General features: G+C 38.3%; 1 protein-coding gene across 4 annotated transcripts in view; it reads right to left on the bottom strand.

The window, feature by feature from the left end:
* Opcml (opioid binding protein/cell adhesion molecule like) overlaps window positions 1-21341 on the bottom strand; it is a 507248-nt gene that overhangs the window by 102215 nt on the left and 383692 nt on the right. For all 4 annotated transcript variants that reach the window (XM_051196940.1, XM_051196943.1, XM_051196941.1 and 1 more), the window contains exon 3: window positions 10327-10452. In XM_051196940.1, coding sequence (XP_051052897.1) covers window positions 10327-10452 — 126 coding nt within the window. The remainder of the gene's footprint in view (window positions 1-10326; window positions 10453-21341) is intronic.

The following is a 21341-nucleotide window of genomic DNA, read 5'->3' as shown; positions in this document are numbered from 1 at the left end:
TTGCATAGTGAAGGCTTTGCAACAGATGGAAGGCGGCATTGGGTGCCTTTCTAATTCCAATTTTACACTTACTATGATACATGTTAATTTCCATTCTTATATTATAATCTAAAAGTATTTGGAATAGATACTATCAAATTCCATTCTTCCCTCCATAAAGGAAAAATATCATTATTAATTTGTTCTGGTTTATAGATGGAGAATAGAGGCAGAGGCTTAGTCAGTTGCCATATTAACATAGAGAATGAGTGGTTGAGAAATTAGATGCTTCTAGTTAAATCTAGATACAGGCTCCCTTATTTCCAAGCTTTCTTTTAGTTTCTTGAAGATATATATATATATATATATATATATATATATATATATATATATATATATTTCTCTGAGTAATGAGCAAAATCCTTGAGTACCTTTGTGACATGTTGTCTCTCTGTTTGTTTAGCATGTAGTGTTGCTTCTTTGAAGACCCAGCTCCCTCTTCCAACTTGCAAATGCTGTTTCTTTTGTGAAATGTGTCCACCCAGGGAGCTAGCAAGTGCTCATATCCCTCTCTTTCTCCTAATGAACTTTTTTGTTGTTGTTGTTGTTTGAGACAGGGTTTCTCTGTGTTAACAGTCCCAACTGTCCTGGAATTCACTCTGCAGAGCAGGCTGGCCTCAAACTCAGAGACCCCCCTACTTCTGCCTCCTGAGTTTTAGGATTAAGGATGTGTGCGAACCTGCCAGGCTCCCTAATAGACTTCTATTCATCCACAGATGCCACCCAAATGCCACCTTCCTGGTGAAACCTTGCTCTGTACTAGGTCATACTTTCTTGTGTCTCCAGACATTGACATGGCATGTGCTGACTTAACTTGGTTACTGAGTATCACCTCTTCCTTAACACCGGACTCATTTCTACCTTCCACACCATTGTGTGTGAGAGAGAGCACCCAAGCAACACATATTGTCCATGAAGCTAATGGGTGAGTGAATGAATAGGTAAGACATAAAGATGGAGAAGGGTTGACAACAAACAGCAAAAATATTGCCAATTTCAATTTTACAGAGAATTATTGAGGTTTTTACCTGATATGATACATGTTAATATCCCTTTTTATATTTATTCTCCAAAGAGCCTGACAAAGAAGCTAAACATCATTTCAGTCTAAACTGAATTTCCAGCTGCTCTATTTCTGACAAGTATAGTTTCTCAGCTCAGTGTGGGAAATAGAAATAAAAATATTGACTACATATCCAGTGCAACACCTCCAGCCATCAAGATTGCTCGCTCAGAGAGGAGTCACACCACCAGGGATTTCAGAAAGGCAAGCCTGGGAAATTACCATCTGTTTCTTAGTGAAGATGCTCCTCACAAAGAAGGCAGAATGTGGGTTATCACCAAGACTTTATCTGCTCATGCTTCCCAGCCATTAAGGTTAGTATCTAACTATGGAGCTTGGGTCAGAGACATCAGGCATGCTGGGGCACAGACTGAGTGTATCTGCTGCCAGAATAGCTCACTCTGCCCTCCCCTTACTCAGTCATCAGATCTTCAGCATCCCAAGAAAGAGATTCTCTGGAATTTATGACTCAATCAACTCACCCAAAAGGAGCATAAATGGGATTAGTTTTAATATTGTTAAGTTGCAAAAATACAGGCATATGTGCATGCCAAAGCGAAATGTACGCAAGAGTGGGGGGGGAACATATGGGCACCCATATGGTGAAAGCTCATTGCTAGACCTTCATACACTTCTCATTTACAACAAGAACCAAAGTTAGTGAACATAAATTTGCTTTGCAAAAATGTGAGAGGAACAGCTTGTTTGCCCATAACTGTTCCACTGAGCAAGATATGTATAACCTTGATTTCTCATCTCAGACACCTCTTTCTCACACTCCAGGGATTAATTAGGCTCTAAACATGACTCCAGATTAGAAACAAGGATCCTAGCTGCCTTGCAGGAAGACAAAGGAGCAGTAGTAAGAGTGGATGATGCAGTAGGTCATCTAATAGGCAATTCCTATCAGTGGCTGTAACTTGGACATGGGAAGAGAAACAAGGCTGGAAGGTCTTAGTGGGTTTATTTTAATTGAAGCAGAGGAGTAACAGAGACCATCAGCAGACAATGGTGTGACTGTGGCTTTCATTAGGAGGCAGCGCTTTTATTAGAACAACATGATGTGGAGCTAGAAGCGTGGCTAGACATTGGAAGTGGGTATGAAGGAGCGAAGGAAAAGATGAGAGTGCAGATGGCACTCAAAAGATAGTGGGCACCCTTGGGTGTCCCGGCTAACAAGCAGAAGTTGATTTAAAATGCACCATTCCAGTTTGAAGCCATAGGAACCATTTTTGTGTAGTACAAAGTGTTCCAGATTCAAAAACCAGAAACTAGGTTCCTTTCATAGATGCACAGCCAGCTGGGAATCACCTGTCATGTCTTTCCCTTTGTGTCTGTTTCTGTACCCATGGAACAGAGTATTTCTTCCCTGGCCCATTTGGAGAACTATCCTCAGCTCATGTGAGATGATGCATGTAGAAGTATAAACTACAGACTTCTCTATAAGCATTTATAGTGGTAGATTATTAATAGAAAACTATAGCTTCATTTTACTCATTCCTTTTTGCAATGTTTTATTTTTAGATTAATATTTATTTACATGAAGTGGTAAGAAGAGTAGACAAGTTCCATTCACTTACCACTAAGTTTTCTCAATTAAGGTATATTTGTTAATTGCATATGAATATTAATTAAAGACACACACATATGTAAATATGTATATATTATAAGGATGCTATTAAACATATAGATTTTTTATCAGTTTGCATGCTTATTTTATATATGCTTGATCACTTCATTATGTATATAGATTCATATATACCACAGAAACTAAAATGTGATAAGTTCTTCACCAAGGCAGTGCCTTCCCATTGCCCTTTCCTTCTGCTATCCTTACTCTTTGTCAGTCATTTGTCTGTAGTTGGCTGTCATACTTTTGCTATTATAAGAACTTTATGAAAGTGGAATAATACGGTATATAACACCTTTTTATTCAACATAGGGCCCAGATATCATCCCTTCTAAGTTGTCAAGTGCACTAAGAAGTGCTTTCTTTTTCTGTGCAATATTCCATGGGGTGAATATTCCACAGTTTAGCTACCCATTCAGTGAATGACATTTGACTTGTTTCCAGATTTGTCCATCACAATAAAACATTTGTATAATTTCTAGGTTATTGGTGGGGGACAGAAACACTGATTTGCTAGGTTAATGACCCAAGGGAGAAGGAATAAAGGGATAAATATAATTTTTTTCTTTCAGGACTACTAGAATATTAAATAGGTTAAATACAAGACTGGGATTGACCCAGTTTGGTAGATAGACAGGGCACCCTTGGAGGTCAAGGAACCCCTCCATCATGGTTAGCATTAGACACTACCTCCTGTATCCTCAGCAATACCCAAATGTGAAAATCAGCCCTGACCTCCCTTAATATTTCAAATAGCTTTCTTGAGGCCCAGTAAAAGAAGATCAGTTCCTTTTAGTCAAAAGAATGTTTGAGTTCTACCTCTGGCCCTAGGTGATGACATGACATTCTGGCCCTCCCTAAACATTAGAACATTACATACTATTGTCTACTCCTTTGAGAGTTAATCTGGATGGATCTGTTAATCATCTGACCCTAAGACCATACCCTCAGGAAAGCAGATTTACCTGAATACATGCTTGGGAGGTGGGAGGAATAATTATGCCATATTGAGACAATGTACTGATCCCTTTCCAAAGCCCCTCCCCTGATGTTGTTGCTTATAGAACTTGTGCCAGGCAGAGCTGCTAAACCCACCCACTTTTCAGAGTTGCAGCTCGAAGAGAATAACTTTTCTTTCTAATTCTTTATCTAATCCTTGCCAAAAGACAAGGCATGCTTTTCCGGACCACCCCCCACCCCACTTCAGATTTTCTGTTTCTCTGAAGCCCCTCCTCTTTTGTACATAACTGATTGTTGAGATCTATTGCTGATCCTGCCTTCTCTCATGGACTCTAACTCAAAAGGATCCTCTTATATATTCTCCTTTCCTAATGGCTCCCATCATTTACAACTTGTCTGCTTGGTCATTTTTGTCTCAAACTAATAAAGTGGTTCTGGAGCTTTGTTCTAAATCCATTTTAAAATTCTTTTGTTAACAAGACTAAGAACTCAGAATGAAATTCCATTTTCCTAGTAACACAGTGAATTTCCAATATGACACTGATAGCCAGCTCCCAAGTTACATATAGGCTACAGGCTTTTAAGACTACATTTGACTAATACACAGAGCAACTGTTATATAAAAGAAAGAGTTGCAAACCCATGTTCCACAGTAATGGGTGCTTGCCATTCTCTCTCTCTCTCTCTCTCTCTCTCTCTCTCTCTCTCTCTCTCTTTCATCCCAAACATTATCTGATGAGATTGACATATACCGTCCCATTCTACAGTACAAGAAACTAAGGTTCAGGGAGAAGGATGAGAGATGTTTCTAATCCTACTGTTTGTTAAGAGATAATCTGAGATCTCAAGCTTGAGTCTAAAAGACTGAAGTCCAGAAACATCCAGTGAGATAACACACTATCTGAAAGGGGTTCACACCTATACATTTTTGGAGTGGGTTGGAATTGGTAAGTCATTTAAGACTTTCTCCCTGGGAATTAGAGAGCAACAAACAAAGACTATAGTTGAAACAGGCATAGGCTTGTACACTTCCTAGCCTCAGTATTAGAGAGTAGAGAAGAAAGAATGGCCAAACAAATGAGAACAATGGATGGTGAGTGTTAGCTCACCACTATCATGGAACCTATATATCAAGCAACTTCATGTGGCAAAACAATAGCCAACTCCACTTCTTCCTGATGACCATCAGAATACCCCATCACTCCATGAGAGCTGAGGCCCCTTCCATCTGGTTCTTACTGAGATTCAATCCATTAAGTTAAGCAGATTCTTCACTGTCAAAAATTAGAAGCAAAGGATCAGATGAAAGGCTGCAGCCAGAAGGTTGGCGCACCAACTTTAGGGAGAATTGGCAATTACTAGTGTGAAAAGGGTGAATAAAGGAAAAACATGGAACAATGGACACCAGACACAAGGATTTAAACAGTGTCTAAAGGGTATATTACCCTCGTTCCTAAGTACCTAGTTACAAACAACTGGAATGTGCAGTGTTTTTGTTACACTATAAAGATGTGGCTAAGTGGCATTCACTAGACAAGAATCAGAAGACAGCCTGCTGAATTTTTTTTAAATGCTTCCATTAAAATGATTCAAGTTAATGCATAAAGGAGTCTGATCCAGTTACCTAGAAAGTTCTGCAAAAAATAATTCATTCACCAGCTCCCTGAGGTATATTCCCTTGTATGAGTAGATTGTGTGAGGAGCTCACTCACAGGTGAAATGCTGTCATCTTAAAATCTCAGTGGAGGGAGTCAGAAGAGAAGACTTCATTATGTTCCCCCAAACATCTGGCCTTCCCAAATATGTCATTAGACGTTGACCAGGTGTAAGGCATTAGAGTGGATTGCTATGGTATTACAAGGAGGAAAGAAACACAGTCCTCTGCAGCTCTATGGAGACTCTTTCTGCTCCCACCTCTGTATCTTTGTATTCACAACCCTCTTTGCACACGGGAGAGCCATCCCCTGACTCTGATGTTTCTAATTACTCTTTTTCCCTTTCTGCAGGAAGGGATCAGAAAAATAATCCCTGAAACCCAGCTCATTCACACTGCGCTGCTAACACACTGGGCATTTGCTCACCCTCTCTGCTTAATTGTTTCAAAAACGTTTCTACCCTATTCTGCAGAGCTCGAATCAGTCAGACAGAAACCTGTGAATTTTCGCTCTAGTCCTAAGGTTCAGATTATTTTGCAACAGAACTGTATGTGTAAAGCCCATTGGCCAAATGTCCTATGCTCTATACATCCATAAGAATATATTTCAGTAGTAAGCCATTATCTGCTACTGAAATCATTAAGAATAACTTTTTGTATCTAAAGCTACATAGTCATGTTCTCAGTGGTTTACATGTCAACTGTGAAAACCCAAATGGACATCTACGGACCATTTTTCCTGGAGATGTCACAAAACTTCATCATGATCCTATGAAAATGCCCAGCTTCCCTGGGAAGTGTTGGTCAGGTCTTCTGTAATGCTGCCTGTGGGAAATCATGTATAATTTTAATGCTGCAGAGGAAACAAGTCAATGGACCTTTAGTTCTCCACTCAGTCTAGAGATTAGAGAAGCTGGGAATTTTTAGACCACATCTGGAATCTTGTGCAGTCTTCAACCCCTGTAGCTACCTTTGGATTGAGAACTTATTTAGGTGTAGTTGTAGGTTTTCATGGGAAAATAGAAGTTGCTACAGAGGGACTCCCAGGAATGTGCCAATCAGTTGGATGCTTGCAACCTAGAGAACTGGGTAACGGTATTCAAGGTTCCCCTCTTCTGATTTCACTAACAGACCATTTTAAACAAGCATTTACCACCACATCTCTGCCTGCAACCCTCATTGTCCAACTATAATTTTATGTAGTAATCCCATTTCTGTACTTTGATCTTTATACTTTTTTGTGTGTAATTTTCCCTTCATTATATCTTATTTTTTTAGAGATGCTTTATATTTTCGGGGGGGGGGTACATCAATGCTTATGAGTACTATCTCCCACATGGTAAAGGATTCACACATTCACTTACTCTTACTTCTTTCTATAATTTCTAGGAATTGGCTGCATATACTCAGACTGCCATTTTATGACTGTGAGTTTCAAACCCAGGTTCTTAGTCATGCTAGGTACATACTCCACCACTAAGATACATGCCTTTCTTAGAGTTACATGTTAAAATCTAAGTGTAAATATTATTCTTAGCTTTCAATCATCTGTTTGTTGAAAGATTTTTCCTAAACTAATACTTTGTTTATTTATTCTAATTATGTAAGTTTATAATTTAAGCCATATATTTCAGAAATGCATTAGTCTCTTCTGAACATGGCTGTCCAGTGAGCTCAGTCTTCATGTACCACACCATTGCAATGTCAAAAGTAACATCATTGTAACCTTTACTTGTTTTTCTTCCATTCTGAACAAACCAATAGTTTTTCCCCTCAAAATGTTGTTTGATGTTTATACTGAATTAGATGTTCCTCTTTAGAACAACTCCCTGACTTTGAGTAACACTCAAAATCTTTTTAAACAGAGAAAACACTAGGATCCACCCAGCAGATGCAGATTTCAAACTTGCAAACTCTCCAGATCTTTTAAAACTTCAGAAACAGTGCCTTAAGTTGAAATGTTTAAATGTCATTGCAAGCAGATAAGCAAAGACAATGGTAACCCATGAAAGTTGGTGAGCCAAAAGCCTGGAGACAAAGCCTTGCTTGCCGTGTAGTGCAGTCCTAGAGACTGAAAAAGCACAGACAAAATTTAAATTTAGAATTTGCTTGTTTTTTTTTCCTGATGCTGAATTGCAACTATTACACTATACAAAAGGTTGGGAGATGAATGAATCCCTCTTCTTAATAGGGGAACACTTACCAGTGTACCATTAGAAAGATTTGCTTCAAAACACTTACACAAAGTCAAAATTCCTTTTACAATGATTCCAGACTTCTAGAACTTTATGGTTTGGATCAAATAAATATATTCTGGGATTTAAAGCATTTGTAAATACATTCAACTTTACCAAGTGCATAGAACGTGGTCTCCTCCTTAGACATATTCTTGTTGATCACATAAAGCCTAAATGCTCTCTGGCTTTAGACAAAAGTCACCTGAGGCTTGTGCCTTTAGGAACTTGCACTATGGCTACACTTAGATCAAAGTTGAGCTCTGTGATGCCCACTGTGGGTATTTTAATGCTCCTGTTGATGTTATAATATTAAAATTTTAGGTTCCAATATCTGTAGTCGTTATCAAAAAGGTTAAGCAGTTTTATTAGCACTATCTTTCCCTAGACAAACGTGGGGATGCAAATGAATGTTCTTAGTGTGTGAGGAAGAAAACAGCCCCTGTTTATGTGATGTCTCCATTGACAAATCATTACTCCATTGGAGTTATTGCAATGACTGATCTAAATTAGGAAAAGACTTCAGTACATTATTTCTTACATGTCTATATACTTCAAAATGTATTAGAATCTAATTTATACCCAGTCTAATGCACCCTTTTTAGTGTAAAGTTATATTCATTTTGATTTATTCAAAACTATCATAACTATGATTTCACTCAAAATATAAAGCCCCGCACCACTACACCCTTTCCTACCCAACTTTGCAGTCAGTGATACCCAAAGACCCTCTTAGGTAACTTATAACTTGGCTTCTGTCACTATGGATTAGGGTTTCAGGTCTAGAACTGGTCTATTTCAAAGAAATCACCTGGGTGTGTGTGTGTGTGTGTGTGTGTGTGTGTGTGTGTGTGTGTGTGTGTGTTTACAGCTGTCTTTCCCAGTGTGATTTTGAGATTCATCCATTGTGTCATGTGAATGTGGCTGATTCTTCTGATTGTCCAACCTTGATCTATTGTTTATATTTGTTTACTTGCTGTTAGTATTCGTGAGGGTTACTTCTAGTTTAAACTGCTGTGAATGAAACAAATACATGCCATTTACATTTGTGAATATGTACATTAAGTGTATGTTAAATTTATGTTCCACTTTACATTAAAATTTCCCTCCACAGTGCTTACTCAGTTTCTTGGTCCAGAGCTAATGAGGGTGAATTTTGTGGCTCACTGTCTTACCAACACTTGAAATTTCCAGTCCATTTAATTTTGGTCTTTCTAGTGGCTCTATCCACTGTTGTTCAATTGTCATTTATATGATAATGATATTTACTATATGTTCATGTACTTTGCTTATTTTCATACTCCTATTTTGATCATTTTTAGTTGGGTTGTTGGGTTGTAAGAGTTGTGTGCTATAAATTCTCTTCTCATATATATTTGATGTCATTTTTGTCAGAAATAAGTATATTTTTTCAGAGAGTTGACTTTTCCTTGATTTCTAATGATGTTTGAATGGAAACAGTGTCATTTATAGAGGCAATCAAGTAACCAAGTAAACAAGAAGAGATAATTACTTTGATTCCTATAGGATATGGCTTGCTTCCTTTTAGAAATGGCAAGTTGGACTTACTCAAAAGAAAAATGCTACTGAGGATAAAGGCAGAAATCAGAGTGACACATTTACAAAACAAGACATCTCCAAGACTCACAGAAAACTACCAGAAGCTAAAAAAAAAAAAAAAAAAAAAAAAAAAAAAGGAATAAACCAAGGAAAGGAATCAGGTTGGCCACACCTTGATCTTTGACACACAGCTTCCACAGTGTGGAAAAAAAAATACATTTCCATTTAATTCATGAAGTTTTTCATACTTGGCAAAGACAGTTCTGGGAAACTCAAGCAAGTCTTTCATTTTTTTTTTCCTTTTCAGAGAGGGCTTTTTGTGTTCTAGGGATCTCTGCCTTTCTCAAGGTTATGAAGATTTACTTCCCTGCTTTCTTTTAGATATACATTATTTTCACATTACATGCAGGCATGTGTGTACTTTCCTATTCACTGGTTTCACATTTGGGTTTTCCAATGCCTGAGGGAGTGCTTTATTCTTGTATATTCTCTAGAATCAAATCATAGTTTCTGGCAACAGTGTAATATATGAGATGGCTCTGTGCCCATTCTTGAAAGTTCAAGTTGGAGCAGGTTTTATTTCCAAGGAGATAAGGACCCATGTCCTTTTGATTTCCTTTCTACTGACTTAGAGATAATGGCAACTGATGTCTTAATACCAATTTCTGAGTACCCAGGAAGGTCATGCTTTGTGCAATCCCTTACTCCTACTTCCCTTCTTCCTCTCAGGATAAACTCTGTGTGTTCAGATCCAATGGGCATGGTTCTACCTAACTGTCCTGGAAGTACTGAAACAGGAGGTCTTTTCTATTTTATGTACAGCAGTGCCAAAGTTCCCAAGGGCATAATATCAACATCACCCTCCACAACAAGAAATGAAACACCCATCTCCACACAAGTTACTATCACCAACAAAAGCTACTCATCCACTCTTCCTTTCAGTTTGGAGTCAAAGGCTTTCTAAGGCATGGAAAGAACTGAGACAATAGTTTCAGTAAAGTTCTTCTATACATTGCTTTCCTGGAGTGTGGAACTCAGCAGCAGATACATAGGATAGATTACTTTTGAGATGCTGCCTTACTGCATTCACATACAAGATTAGTTTCTGGCTGCTGATGTTCCTTTTGCATGAGAACCAAGCTCTCTTGATACATCCTTGCAAAACCCAGCATGGTAAATACTTTACCCTTCACTGACAGGTGTCTCCATGTTACGGTTGGTTCTGGTCTGCCAATTGCAAGACATAACAGAGTCACACTGCTTCCTTCATTCACTGTAATGTCTGAAGAGATGTTCATTATCTGGGGAGGAACTGTAAAGAAATACAAGAGATTAGAAAAAGCTGAAAATTATTCCTTGCACTTAAAAAAAAGTCGTCAGCCTGTAAATATGCATATATCATATTATGTATTTGTACATGAATATCATGTTAATGCCACTTTGCTCACTTTGGCAAATATCTGGCCAATGATACCATTTATATAGAATGTGTCTAATAGAAAAACCTGTGTTGTGCTCTGTTAGAGTAGCTTGTAGGTGTAGGTATGCTGTCACTGGTAGAAGATCTGAGGACAAGAATGTAACCACTTAATCAATTAGAGGCAAAGTCAAAGATAAAACACAAGGACCTGCAAGAGTCCTTCACTATCCAGAGGTTCCTTTCTTGTTTACATAGATGAGAGGAGGTTCCCAGTCACAGATTACTCCCAATCCCTTACTACAAAAGTCAAACACATTGGCTAATTACTATGTCCAAAGCATTCAGACTCTCTCTAAAGCTTTGAAGTTGGACAAAGTATATCTTCCCAGAATTCTTTTCCCCATTGTTAACATTTATTTTTTATTATGGTTATATAGTGGTTGTTTATTTTAAGTCTACATAAATCCAACTCTACAGAACTTTTAGTAAATATGGAAAATTATACAGGACACTAAAAATAAAAATGAATAATTGAGCATGCAATTTGTATAAAAAAGAAATATTTACAAAAAATAGTTAACATCTAAAACCAGAAAGTTTCCATTGATCAATATAACTTCCAAATCCCATTCAAATTTTGCTTATTGTTTTTCTTTTAATTTTGTTTTGGGAACAAACATACACAGATTTAATGTGTTTTGCTCAAACATAAACCCCACTCACACCTCTGTAATTTCTCCCCTACTTCACCACTACTTTCTTTTGTACTCTCTTTCTCTGTCTTTTTTAAAACTACTGAGTCTGTCTAGTACTGCCCATAGATGAGTATAAGATCATCTACTGGAGCATGGATAGCAATTTAGGGGCTACATCCTTGAACCAATCATGTTCTCCCACCCTTAGCAGCTATCAATTGTCAATGTCTGATAATACTTCAGTGGCTTTCAGTTCAGATGTACAAGTGTCCTATTGTATATAGAAAACTCTTTGCCTATAGTCATTCACTGCCTTTGGCTCTTACAGTACATTCATCCACTTTTTTATGATGGTGCTTTGAGCCTTGGGAGATAGGTTATGACATAAATATCTCACTTAGAGTTGAGTACTCTAAAATATCGTATTCTCTGAATATTCACCAGTTATGGGTCTCTATGTTTACTACTGTGTTAATTATCTACTGATCAAAGAAGCTCCTCTACTGAGTATTGAGAGATTCACTAATCTATGGATAAGAACTTAGGGACCAGTTTAACACTATGTCCATTTAGTAAAAGAATACTATTAGGGTCTTCTCTACTGCTTATGAACTAGCCTGCCACAGATATTTTTTTTTAATCTCCAGCTAATGATCAGTACCAGGCTTCATGAATTATGAACCAAACATGAATTCTATCTTGTGATCAGGCCTCAAATATAATCACAAAATGTTTGATTGCTAAACATGAACTCTGTCTTGTGATCATGCTTCAAATACAATCACAAAATGGTTGATTGATCCCAAAACTATTGTGCAACTATTACAACAGTGGGAATGTCTTGCAAGGTCTGATACTGTAGCTCACAGGACTCTTCACAGGATAAGAGTATTGAATACTTTTTCCCTTGGATTTGAAAATAGATCCTTATAGCACCATGAAAATTAGCCAATAGGGATAAAACTTCCAGGTAAGCACTAGCTTGATTTCTCTATGGCCTGAGAATCAGGCATGTGATTTATTCAGCAATAGGGTCAGACAGTATAATTCTAGAGGATAATCAAGACCAACAGCAATAGCCTGTAGTATTTTTTAATGGAGGGTGGGGTCTGTGGCCCCAAAATAGGTAACCTGAACATGGTATTTGACTTTTTATTTGGCAGCTTATGGTGTCTGAGAGACTCATTGTTCTGCCATTATAGGATAACTCCTTTTAAATTCCCTTTCTATATGTACATGTATGTATTTTGGAAAACTTCTACAGTAGTAGGGTTCTATACATCATTTCCAAATGTCTTGCTTTTTAATTATCCTGCTTCTACTCTGTCTTCTTTTTTTCCACTCCATTTGTTCCATTATTACCACTCCATCTTCATTTTCTTGTCATTTCTTAATCTCTGAATTCTTACCTATCCTTTAAAACTCTGCAAGTTTCTCTTGATTTCTCGATTGTTGTTAATGTAGTCTCATTGGGATGAACAAAAGCAAATATTAAAGTCTTCATCATTGTCATCACTTTTCAGTGTATGAATGTTCATTGGTTTGTATTAGGATGTGACAAGTAAGTATATTCTAAGTTGAAAATATCACTAAGTTCAAAATGCTTTAAATGTACAACACCTACTGAGCATCATAGCTCAGCAACCCCAAACACCATGGAGGATTGGTGGTTTGACTTCCTTCTTGACTGTGTTATTAAACTGGAACTATGGTTCACTGCCACTACCCAGCACAGTCAAAGAGTTGCATAGCACACAGGACGAGCCTACGAAAGACCTCACATCAAAATTTAGATCAAGACTTCTACAGCATGAGAAACACTTTTGCACTATTTCAAAAACTGTAAAAATTTAAGAGCCACTGTAAGACAGGACATATCTGTACTATGGAGTAAATTGTTTTTAGTGCTATGGTATTCCATCAGTTAGAGGCAGGGCTCTGGAGTACAATTTCTCAACTACTGTGTGATCTTAATTAGTAATTTGCATGCTACTGTTTGAACTTTGGTGCCTCACCTGTGAACTGGGAGGCACTAACCTCTTTGCTGCATGATTTTAAGTGCTGTCTTATCAGAGTGGTTGATGTAAAATAAGCACCCAATATGTACTGGTTGCTATGGCAGCCGCAATGCTGCTGCTGATTACAAGAAAAGTGACAATAACATTGCACAGCTGTTTTACTCTCTAGTACTGGGACAATGCCCATGGACCTTAGGCACTTCAAGAATACTGTGATTCCTCATTTTACCTTGGTCAAATTTCTGGCCTTAATGATCAAGTTCACTGAAATTACAGGATAGGAAAATACTTAGATTCCACCCCAACTCTTCTCATCAGAGTTTCTGCTTGTGTTTCTCATTCATTCTTAATAGACAACTACAATAGACTCTCACCTGGAATTTTGTAATTGGTTCCTTAGAATCTTTGGGTCCATCTAATCTACCCTATCCATGCAGACCCTTTGAAGCAATAAGGTAATCAGTATGCTCTTTTACTGATTCTTGCAGCTTTCCATGATGCCCTGTTTAAATGGAGCCTCTGAAAACTGTATACAGTCCCTTATTTATAGACAGCTACCCTTCACAGAGCACATGCAGACTCCATGCCCTTGGACTGCACCGTGCAGGTCCTCATGCTATTGGATTATCTCTGGCTCAGGAACCTAGAAGATTTGCTGTTCCTCCCTCTTCTCCATCCCTTTCCTATAAAGACTTGGCTTATGTTTAGAGAACCACTCAAACGCTACCTTCCTACTGCAGTTCTCCCTTCCCATGTCCCAAACACTAAAGCCATCTTTATGGTGCCATCACATACCAGCCTGCCTCAGAAAGATGAGAAATCATGCTGCATTACAGCTACAGCAGCACTCTGTCTCTCTCCCTAGTGACCAAGTGCATGAGGAAAGGTGGGACTCCTGCATCTTAGACTTGGAGGCTATGAAAGGCATGGACTGAATTCCTCTCTGAGAGGAGGATTTGGAGAACAGCCTGAACAGAATTCCAATGCTAAGGGAGGCAAAGCTTGGAATGAAAGCTTTCGGCTTCCTTCCCATTTTTTTTTTTTTTTTTTTCAGATCATCAGCTTCAAAAGAAAGATTACAGGGAGAAGAGGCACCAGGCCTATAGTCATGTTGATTTATTTGTATTGCCATTTTAATTATGAATTATTAATTATCTAGCAAACAGCTGAAGTGCTGGTAGATTCCAAACCACCCAAGTCATTGGCAGGAGAGAATTACAGCTACTGTTCAGTTCTGACAACTCTGCAGCCTGCAGTTTCACACTGCTGAGACCTCACAGGGAAGACTTTTCAAGGAGAAGTCATAAGTAACCAGCAGAACATTTGAGCTCTTGAGGGAATCCACATTAGCAAATAAATAAAAATTGCTTCACTTATAAATCTGCCATATTGGGGGTTATTTCTGCATTAGGAATTGCCCTGAAATTTCAGTGCACATATTTTACCAAAATACACATAGAAAAAAAAACAGTGCATTTCCAACTATACTGTACACTCTGGAGAAAATGGTTCTACCTGTTTTTCAGTATTTTCCAGCTTGTTAAAAAAATAGGTCTGGGCATAGAAATGTCAATACGTGTTTTCTCATTCCTATAAAGCAACAACTTCTGTGCAGCTTCCAAATATTCTCAAAATAATACCTGCTTTATCCAGAAGTGCTAGGCCATCTTAAGGCCTCTTTATGAAGACCCCAGAGTTTCTCTGGAAGGAATACAGACACAGCCTGAGCAAGCACAGTTGTATTTGTGTGTAGTGACTTAATAAGCCACAACCATGGTGCCTTGGACTGGGACTCCCAGCATGGAACCCACTACACAGGTGTCATTTTTACTGTTATGGTGTTTCTTGTATTAGTTTAAAGAAAGCATGGAAAGGGGGATGGTAACTTAATGTGATCTCTGCATTTTTCAGATATCTAGCTAATGCTACTCATTAGGAACAAGCTTCCTATAGTGGATGGCCAAGGCAAGCCAGACTTGCCCCTCTGCCGGGCAAAACTATCTATTATTCCCAGTAAACCAAGAGGACTCTGACATTTTCTCAAAGGAAGAATGATCAACTCCATTACAAGTATATAGATACTCTCAATAAGACAGGAAGATAATGATTTGGAAAGAAAAAAGTCTCACTTGTGAAGTCCTTGGTAGCCAAAATTAGTGTCTAACTACTTGTTCAAATGGCTTTACTCATGAATGGTCTCATCAACTCCTGAAAGTTACTAAATAACTAGAATTAAATGAAGAACAGAAACATAGGGAGAGTTCAGTAAATATCCCACATTATATGTTTATAATGTGTCTTCTTTTGGTCTAATATTGATTTCCCAAATACAACACATCCACAGACCCCTGGTTTTCAGTTATCTCCCTTTTCATCCTTATATGGACACTGTCCCCCACAGTCCTTGTTACAACAAACAACTTCCCTATCTTACACAAGGTAGCTTCTCCAGCTGTCCAAACCATTGGCAGCCTGAGGCCCTCTTAGTCATCCTTGTTGCTCCAAGACCATGGGTCTTGCTTGTCAAAGGGTTAGTTAACAACTTGTAATATAACTTTTAATCTTAATGGATCTTAGTAATATCATGAAGTTCTATCCTTGCTTCCATGATAACTTTTTGAAGATAATAGAAAGGTCACTTGGGAATAATTAATTCAAATGTTTCTCCACATTAGAGAACAGATCTGTGTTCAATGACAATAAGGACCTGTGACAAATAAGTCTATATATCATTCTATTGTTGATAATCTCACAAATAGATCCAGAGAAATGGATAATAATCTTAACTTGAAAGGGTCAGACTGCACTAAGAAAATGGTAGGTCAGTGGATTGTAACTATAGGTGCACTTCCCCAACTGTCAGTCTTATTCAGGTCCTTTAGTTACAGCACCTTTTTAACATTCACATTTTCCTCTATACTTACAGTTTCATGATTTTGTCTTCATTGACAAGATGTGTTTGTTTGTTTCTGCAGTGCATTTTAAGTAAAAGTTTATAAAGCACAGTGGATCCCATACTTAGAACTGTGCTTAATACATAATGAAACTTTTTGAATAAATGTCTACATTTTGTACATCATTGTGTTCTTGTGAGAGAGCAAGGTTGAGTTAGTAAAGCTTTTTTTGAAGGCAATGCTTCCTTTATACAAAGCCAACAAAATGGGCCCTTCTGTTTCTGCTTATTATCCCCATCCCACAGAGAGTGGTCATGATATGGAAGATGCAATTATGAGAGGTTGTGTGTCCCTCTCTCAGGTTCTGTAGTCCAGGAACATCCTGTGGCCTGGGCAACATTCACTTATCTCCTGCTGGATCCTGGCTCACCATTTGTAAAATGAAGCTGACAAAATGTGCTCCGCCTAATTGTTGTAAGAAGTAAACATGACTTTACACAGCATACCAGCACAGTGCTTGGAACTACGCCAGCTCTTGTCAAATGTAAGCTGCAGTTATCCTTTCCTGTGCCCACTGTGGATGTTGTTGGTGTGGTTCAGAAACAAAGAAACAGTTCCAGCCATTTCTATTGCTCATTTTCCAAATCTCAGTATCATTCACTTTATGTCAGGGTTTTTGCATGAAATTTTCCTTGACTTGGTGGCAAGGGAAGATTTACTTATATTTAATTAAGTTAAATGTATCAATAACCAAGTAAGATAATAAGTGTGATATATTAAATTATATATAGTATCACATAAGTACAGTTTTATAATGTGATCTACATAAAGATAGTCATATAGTATTTAATAACATAAATAATAGAGTATAGGTATGAGGTTATACCTACAAATAATGTTGTTATAAATATAGTATGTGCCCAAATGTATGCCTTATAAGCTTACTTGCTCTGGCTATGTCAGGAAGTACTCTAGACATGTTCATTACATCTTCCTCTTCAACTTAGCTTTGCACCTGGGCAAATATACAAGACAGACCTCATCCATGTGTATAGAGCGATCATCAGGTCTTCTTGTGTCTTTCAGGGAGTCTTTCTGGAAGGAGCAGAAGGCAGGCCTCTACATCCTGTCCATTCCACTACATAGCCCATCTCAGCTGAGAGCCAACTCAGAAAGAGGCAACATGCAGGCATGACTACCACTTCTCTGTAGTCAGCTTTGTAAGGTAGGCCTTTGTCTGCCATTTCTAGCAAAGCTGGAAGCAGTCCTTCACCTACAGTGACTTTGTTATCTAATTTTATCCTGATGATATCTTTCAGCTGGGCTGTGTAGAGTCTGAAGTCTAAGGACTGTGACAGCTTAAGTGGGAGAGCTCTTGAGATGGTGCCATGCATGGGAGCCCTGGCTAGAGCCACAGCTCCAGAATCTGGCCATAGCTTCCTTACACTTAAAAGTTGCCCATGTGCCCACTATCCTGTGGATGGCATCACACAGAGGAGAAGTGTACAGCCATGCTACTTCTGAGGTCTCTCTGAGACTTACTCATATTCTTTCGGACTAGCGTCCATGCCATCAGGAAGTCAGGGAGTTACTTTCCCCTCCTTGAGGAGCACTAGGATACAAGATGAGATCCCAACTGGAAGCCATCTGTTAAAAGTCCTCAAGGTAAGGTGTTTTGTTTTTGTTGCTGTTTGTATTTGTTTATTTTGTAGCCTAGCTGAGAAACCACATGGGATCTGGGTTTGTGCTGTGTCCCTATCCATCACTGAGACCTGGGCAGCTTCTATGTTGTCTCTCATTGCCCTGCCTGGAGGTCTGTGATCCACTAGAGGTGTCTGCCTATGTTCTGTTCCCCAAAGCTTCCTTAGGCAGTCTTCCAACATCACTATTCTCCTTTACTCACAGGAAATTGGTCTTCAATGTCTTGGTCAAGCTCCATGGTTAAAAACAATTCATCTCTTGACCTGTACTCCTAGATACTGACATTTAAATACCATCCCCTTCTGTTTTGGATTAGTTTTTAAAAAAATACACGTATTTAAGCCACCCTATTTTAGCTTCTGGACTGTAAAATGGGCATAAGAATACTTGCCTTGCAGGTATGTAGAGATTAGATTAGATAGAATAGTTTCAAAGTTCCTTAAATGGCCATTATTAATATTTTCATCTTAATGTTATTATGATGCTCAGGGGATAACAAAATATTAAGAGATCTTGTGAGGGTAATAGAAATATGAAATGCTTTTCATTATAGTTTTAAACACTCAAGACTAATTTACAAAAATAATATAGCAAGTGCTTTTAAGGATCCAATGTTTTATTCTTGTGGGGTTACCTTTCTGCATCCTAATAGAGCAGTTTATTTCCTAGACAAGAGGCAAGAATAAATTGGAAAATGTAGCATTCAAGCTAGTTTAGCTTGTGCAGCATTTTGCATATGAAATAGTATAGCAATTTACTAACAATCAAAATCAGAAACAAACACCACTGCACTATATAAAGCAAATGAAGATCCTTGTTCTAGTCTCTCATCCTTGATTGTATGATCTTTTGCAAGTCACTTAGCCCACCTACTGAGGACTGACTGACTGTGCCTGTGTATATGTTCGTATACTTGTGTTGCTTATTTGTTTGGGCTGGTTTTAAAATGAAGTGACTAGATTGCAAATATTCGGCTCAAGTTTTCTCTGGTTTGAAGCTTGTTTCATGATCCTCTAGCAGTATTACAAGTATACTTTACAAGATGGAATTGTCACGCATGTTTGTAATACCATCCCTCAGGAGGCAGAGGCAGGAGGGGATTCAAGGCCATCCTGGGCTACACATTGAGTTGTAGGCCAGTCTAGCCTATTTTATGAAACTCTATCTCAAAAAAGCCAAGACCAGTCTACAAGTTCTGGGAGCAACAAAAATTAATAACCTTTGTTATCCTTGAATAAAACACTCATGTATGTATATGTAGTTCTGATAATCATTAATATATTAATAAAGTACTAATTAGTAAAAACAGCATAGGAATAAACATATACATTAAGAAAAATCCAGGAATACATATAAATATTTACAGTCACTGTTAACAAGATGTGGAAGCATGTCAATGAATAAAGAATATAGTTTCCAGCAAGAAGCAAGAAGCTACAAGAACAACTTATTCAGAACTCAGCTTCACAGTATCCAAAAAAAAGGGGGGTACCCAAAATAGATGAATGAAATGAACTTAAAAGCTGAGACTCAGATAAAAAGAATAGGCAGAATTCTTTGTGATCATTTATTGTTTCATAAATATGACAAGATAACTACAAACAGCAAAACAAAAATAGACACAAAGACTTCTAGCTGAAGAAAATCTCAAAATGACCAATATGCATATCAAAATATGCTGAGTAATATTTTCTCATCAAGAAAATGTAAATCAAAACCTGGAGAAGATACAACATTACACACCAAAATAATAATAGACAGGCAATGATAAACTTTGACAAATACCCAGAAATCAATGGCAGTGTGACTCTAAAGTTATACTATGGCTTCTCACAAACTTGTTTCTCATAAACCCAGCTATCCCAACTCATATATAATATCCCTAAGGGAAAGATGGACTTCAACAAAATATATGCAAAATTTGACAACAATATTTCTACAGTCAGATTGATAAAAATGTGGTAATAGGTTAAGATAATGAAATATTATATAGTTATGGGAAGGAAAGATGGTGTATGCTAGAACCATCTGGAAAGAGTAGAGGCTGTGATTTCTGTCTAGAAGCTGTCAGGAGGTAGGGAACAAGACAAACAATGAGTGACTGCTAATGGGGTAGGTCCATTTGGTGTCATGAAGATGTTTTACAATTAGATATTGGTTATGGCTGAATAACTTTGTGAACATACAAAAGGCACCAAGATGTGCTTTTTTTGTATGAATCTCATAGTTTGTGAACTGTAAGGCATTAAAAGTCATGAATCTTGGTTCACCACCTTGAGAGGTAGAGCCAGCAGTTGGCCCACTGTGAGGAGAGAAAGGCACATGCAGCTTCCCAGTTTTTCTCATTTAGTAATTATTCCTTGCATAATTTAAAAATTATTTACTTTTTATTTATGTGCATATGTGTGTGCGTGCTGGGGTGTGCGCAGATGTTCACAGAGGCCAGAAGGAGTTTGATCTCAAAGAAATAGAGTTACAAGCACTTGTGAGGGGTCTCATAGTGCTGGGTACCAAACTTTAGTTCTAGAAGAGCAGTAAGTACTCTTAAGCACTGAGCCATCTCTCTTGCCCCTCTATTAACTTGTAACACAAGGCCTGGTGTCTAGCAAGTTCTCTCAGTAGAAGCTGAGATTAACTGCTAGTGAAAGCCAATTCTCCAGGGAACAGTTTCTCAGGGTCTACAGAGGCATCCATCAACCTGGGACTGGGCTGAATTGCATGGGGTCACATCCTAGCTCTTAGAAGCATGCCCAGATCCAGTTATTCAGTTGTTCAGGCTGACTGTGAATTCAGACTTCCCATGTGTTCTAGTGTGACATGGTTTTATTTGAGAGGATAATACCTGATGCATTTAAATTCATTTTGTCCTCTTGTTGTGTTTTGTTGAAAGAAATGATAGTGAACATGAATGAATGATTATGAGTTACAGATACATGAATACTTGCTCAGGGTGGGGTGACATCACAAGTCACTCATGCTCCACTGAGCCCATTTGCAATGGTTGTCTCCACTGTGTTTCCTACAGAGGTTATTTATAGACACACATCTCCTATTTTAATTTGCACAATTCAAGCAACAAGCCATGATCAGAGGGACCACACACAGTGGAAGAGTCATTCTGGCAGTTCCTTGATCCTCCAAGGGCAGCGAGTTGGCTGCTCTCTGGGAGGCTCCCTTTGTTCTGTCCAACCCTGACTTGCAAGCTGTGCCCCTACCCCGCCCCCAAGAGTACTGACCATACTCAGGATCACAGTTTTCATTTACTTCACAGCATTTCCAAGTCAAAAATAGACCTAGGGCAAGTCCAGTTCCTGCTCCTCATTTTTCAGATAAGGAAACACTGTGGTGGTTTTAGCCCTAATTCTGTCAAGTATTTATTATGAGGTGCCAACCCACACCTGGGACATCTGTTGACCCAAGCCTCTCACTCCAGGGATGCTAGGCACTTCACATCTCTCAGGTATGTGTTTTAG

This window comes from Phodopus roborovskii, unplaced genomic scaffold (genome assembly GCF_943737965.1).
Source record: "Phodopus roborovskii unplaced genomic scaffold, PHOROB, whole genome shotgun sequence".
Classification (NCBI taxonomy): Eukaryota; Metazoa; Chordata; class Mammalia; order Rodentia; family Cricetidae; genus Phodopus; species Phodopus roborovskii.
This window is presented reverse-complemented; position numbering and strand designations above follow the sequence as displayed.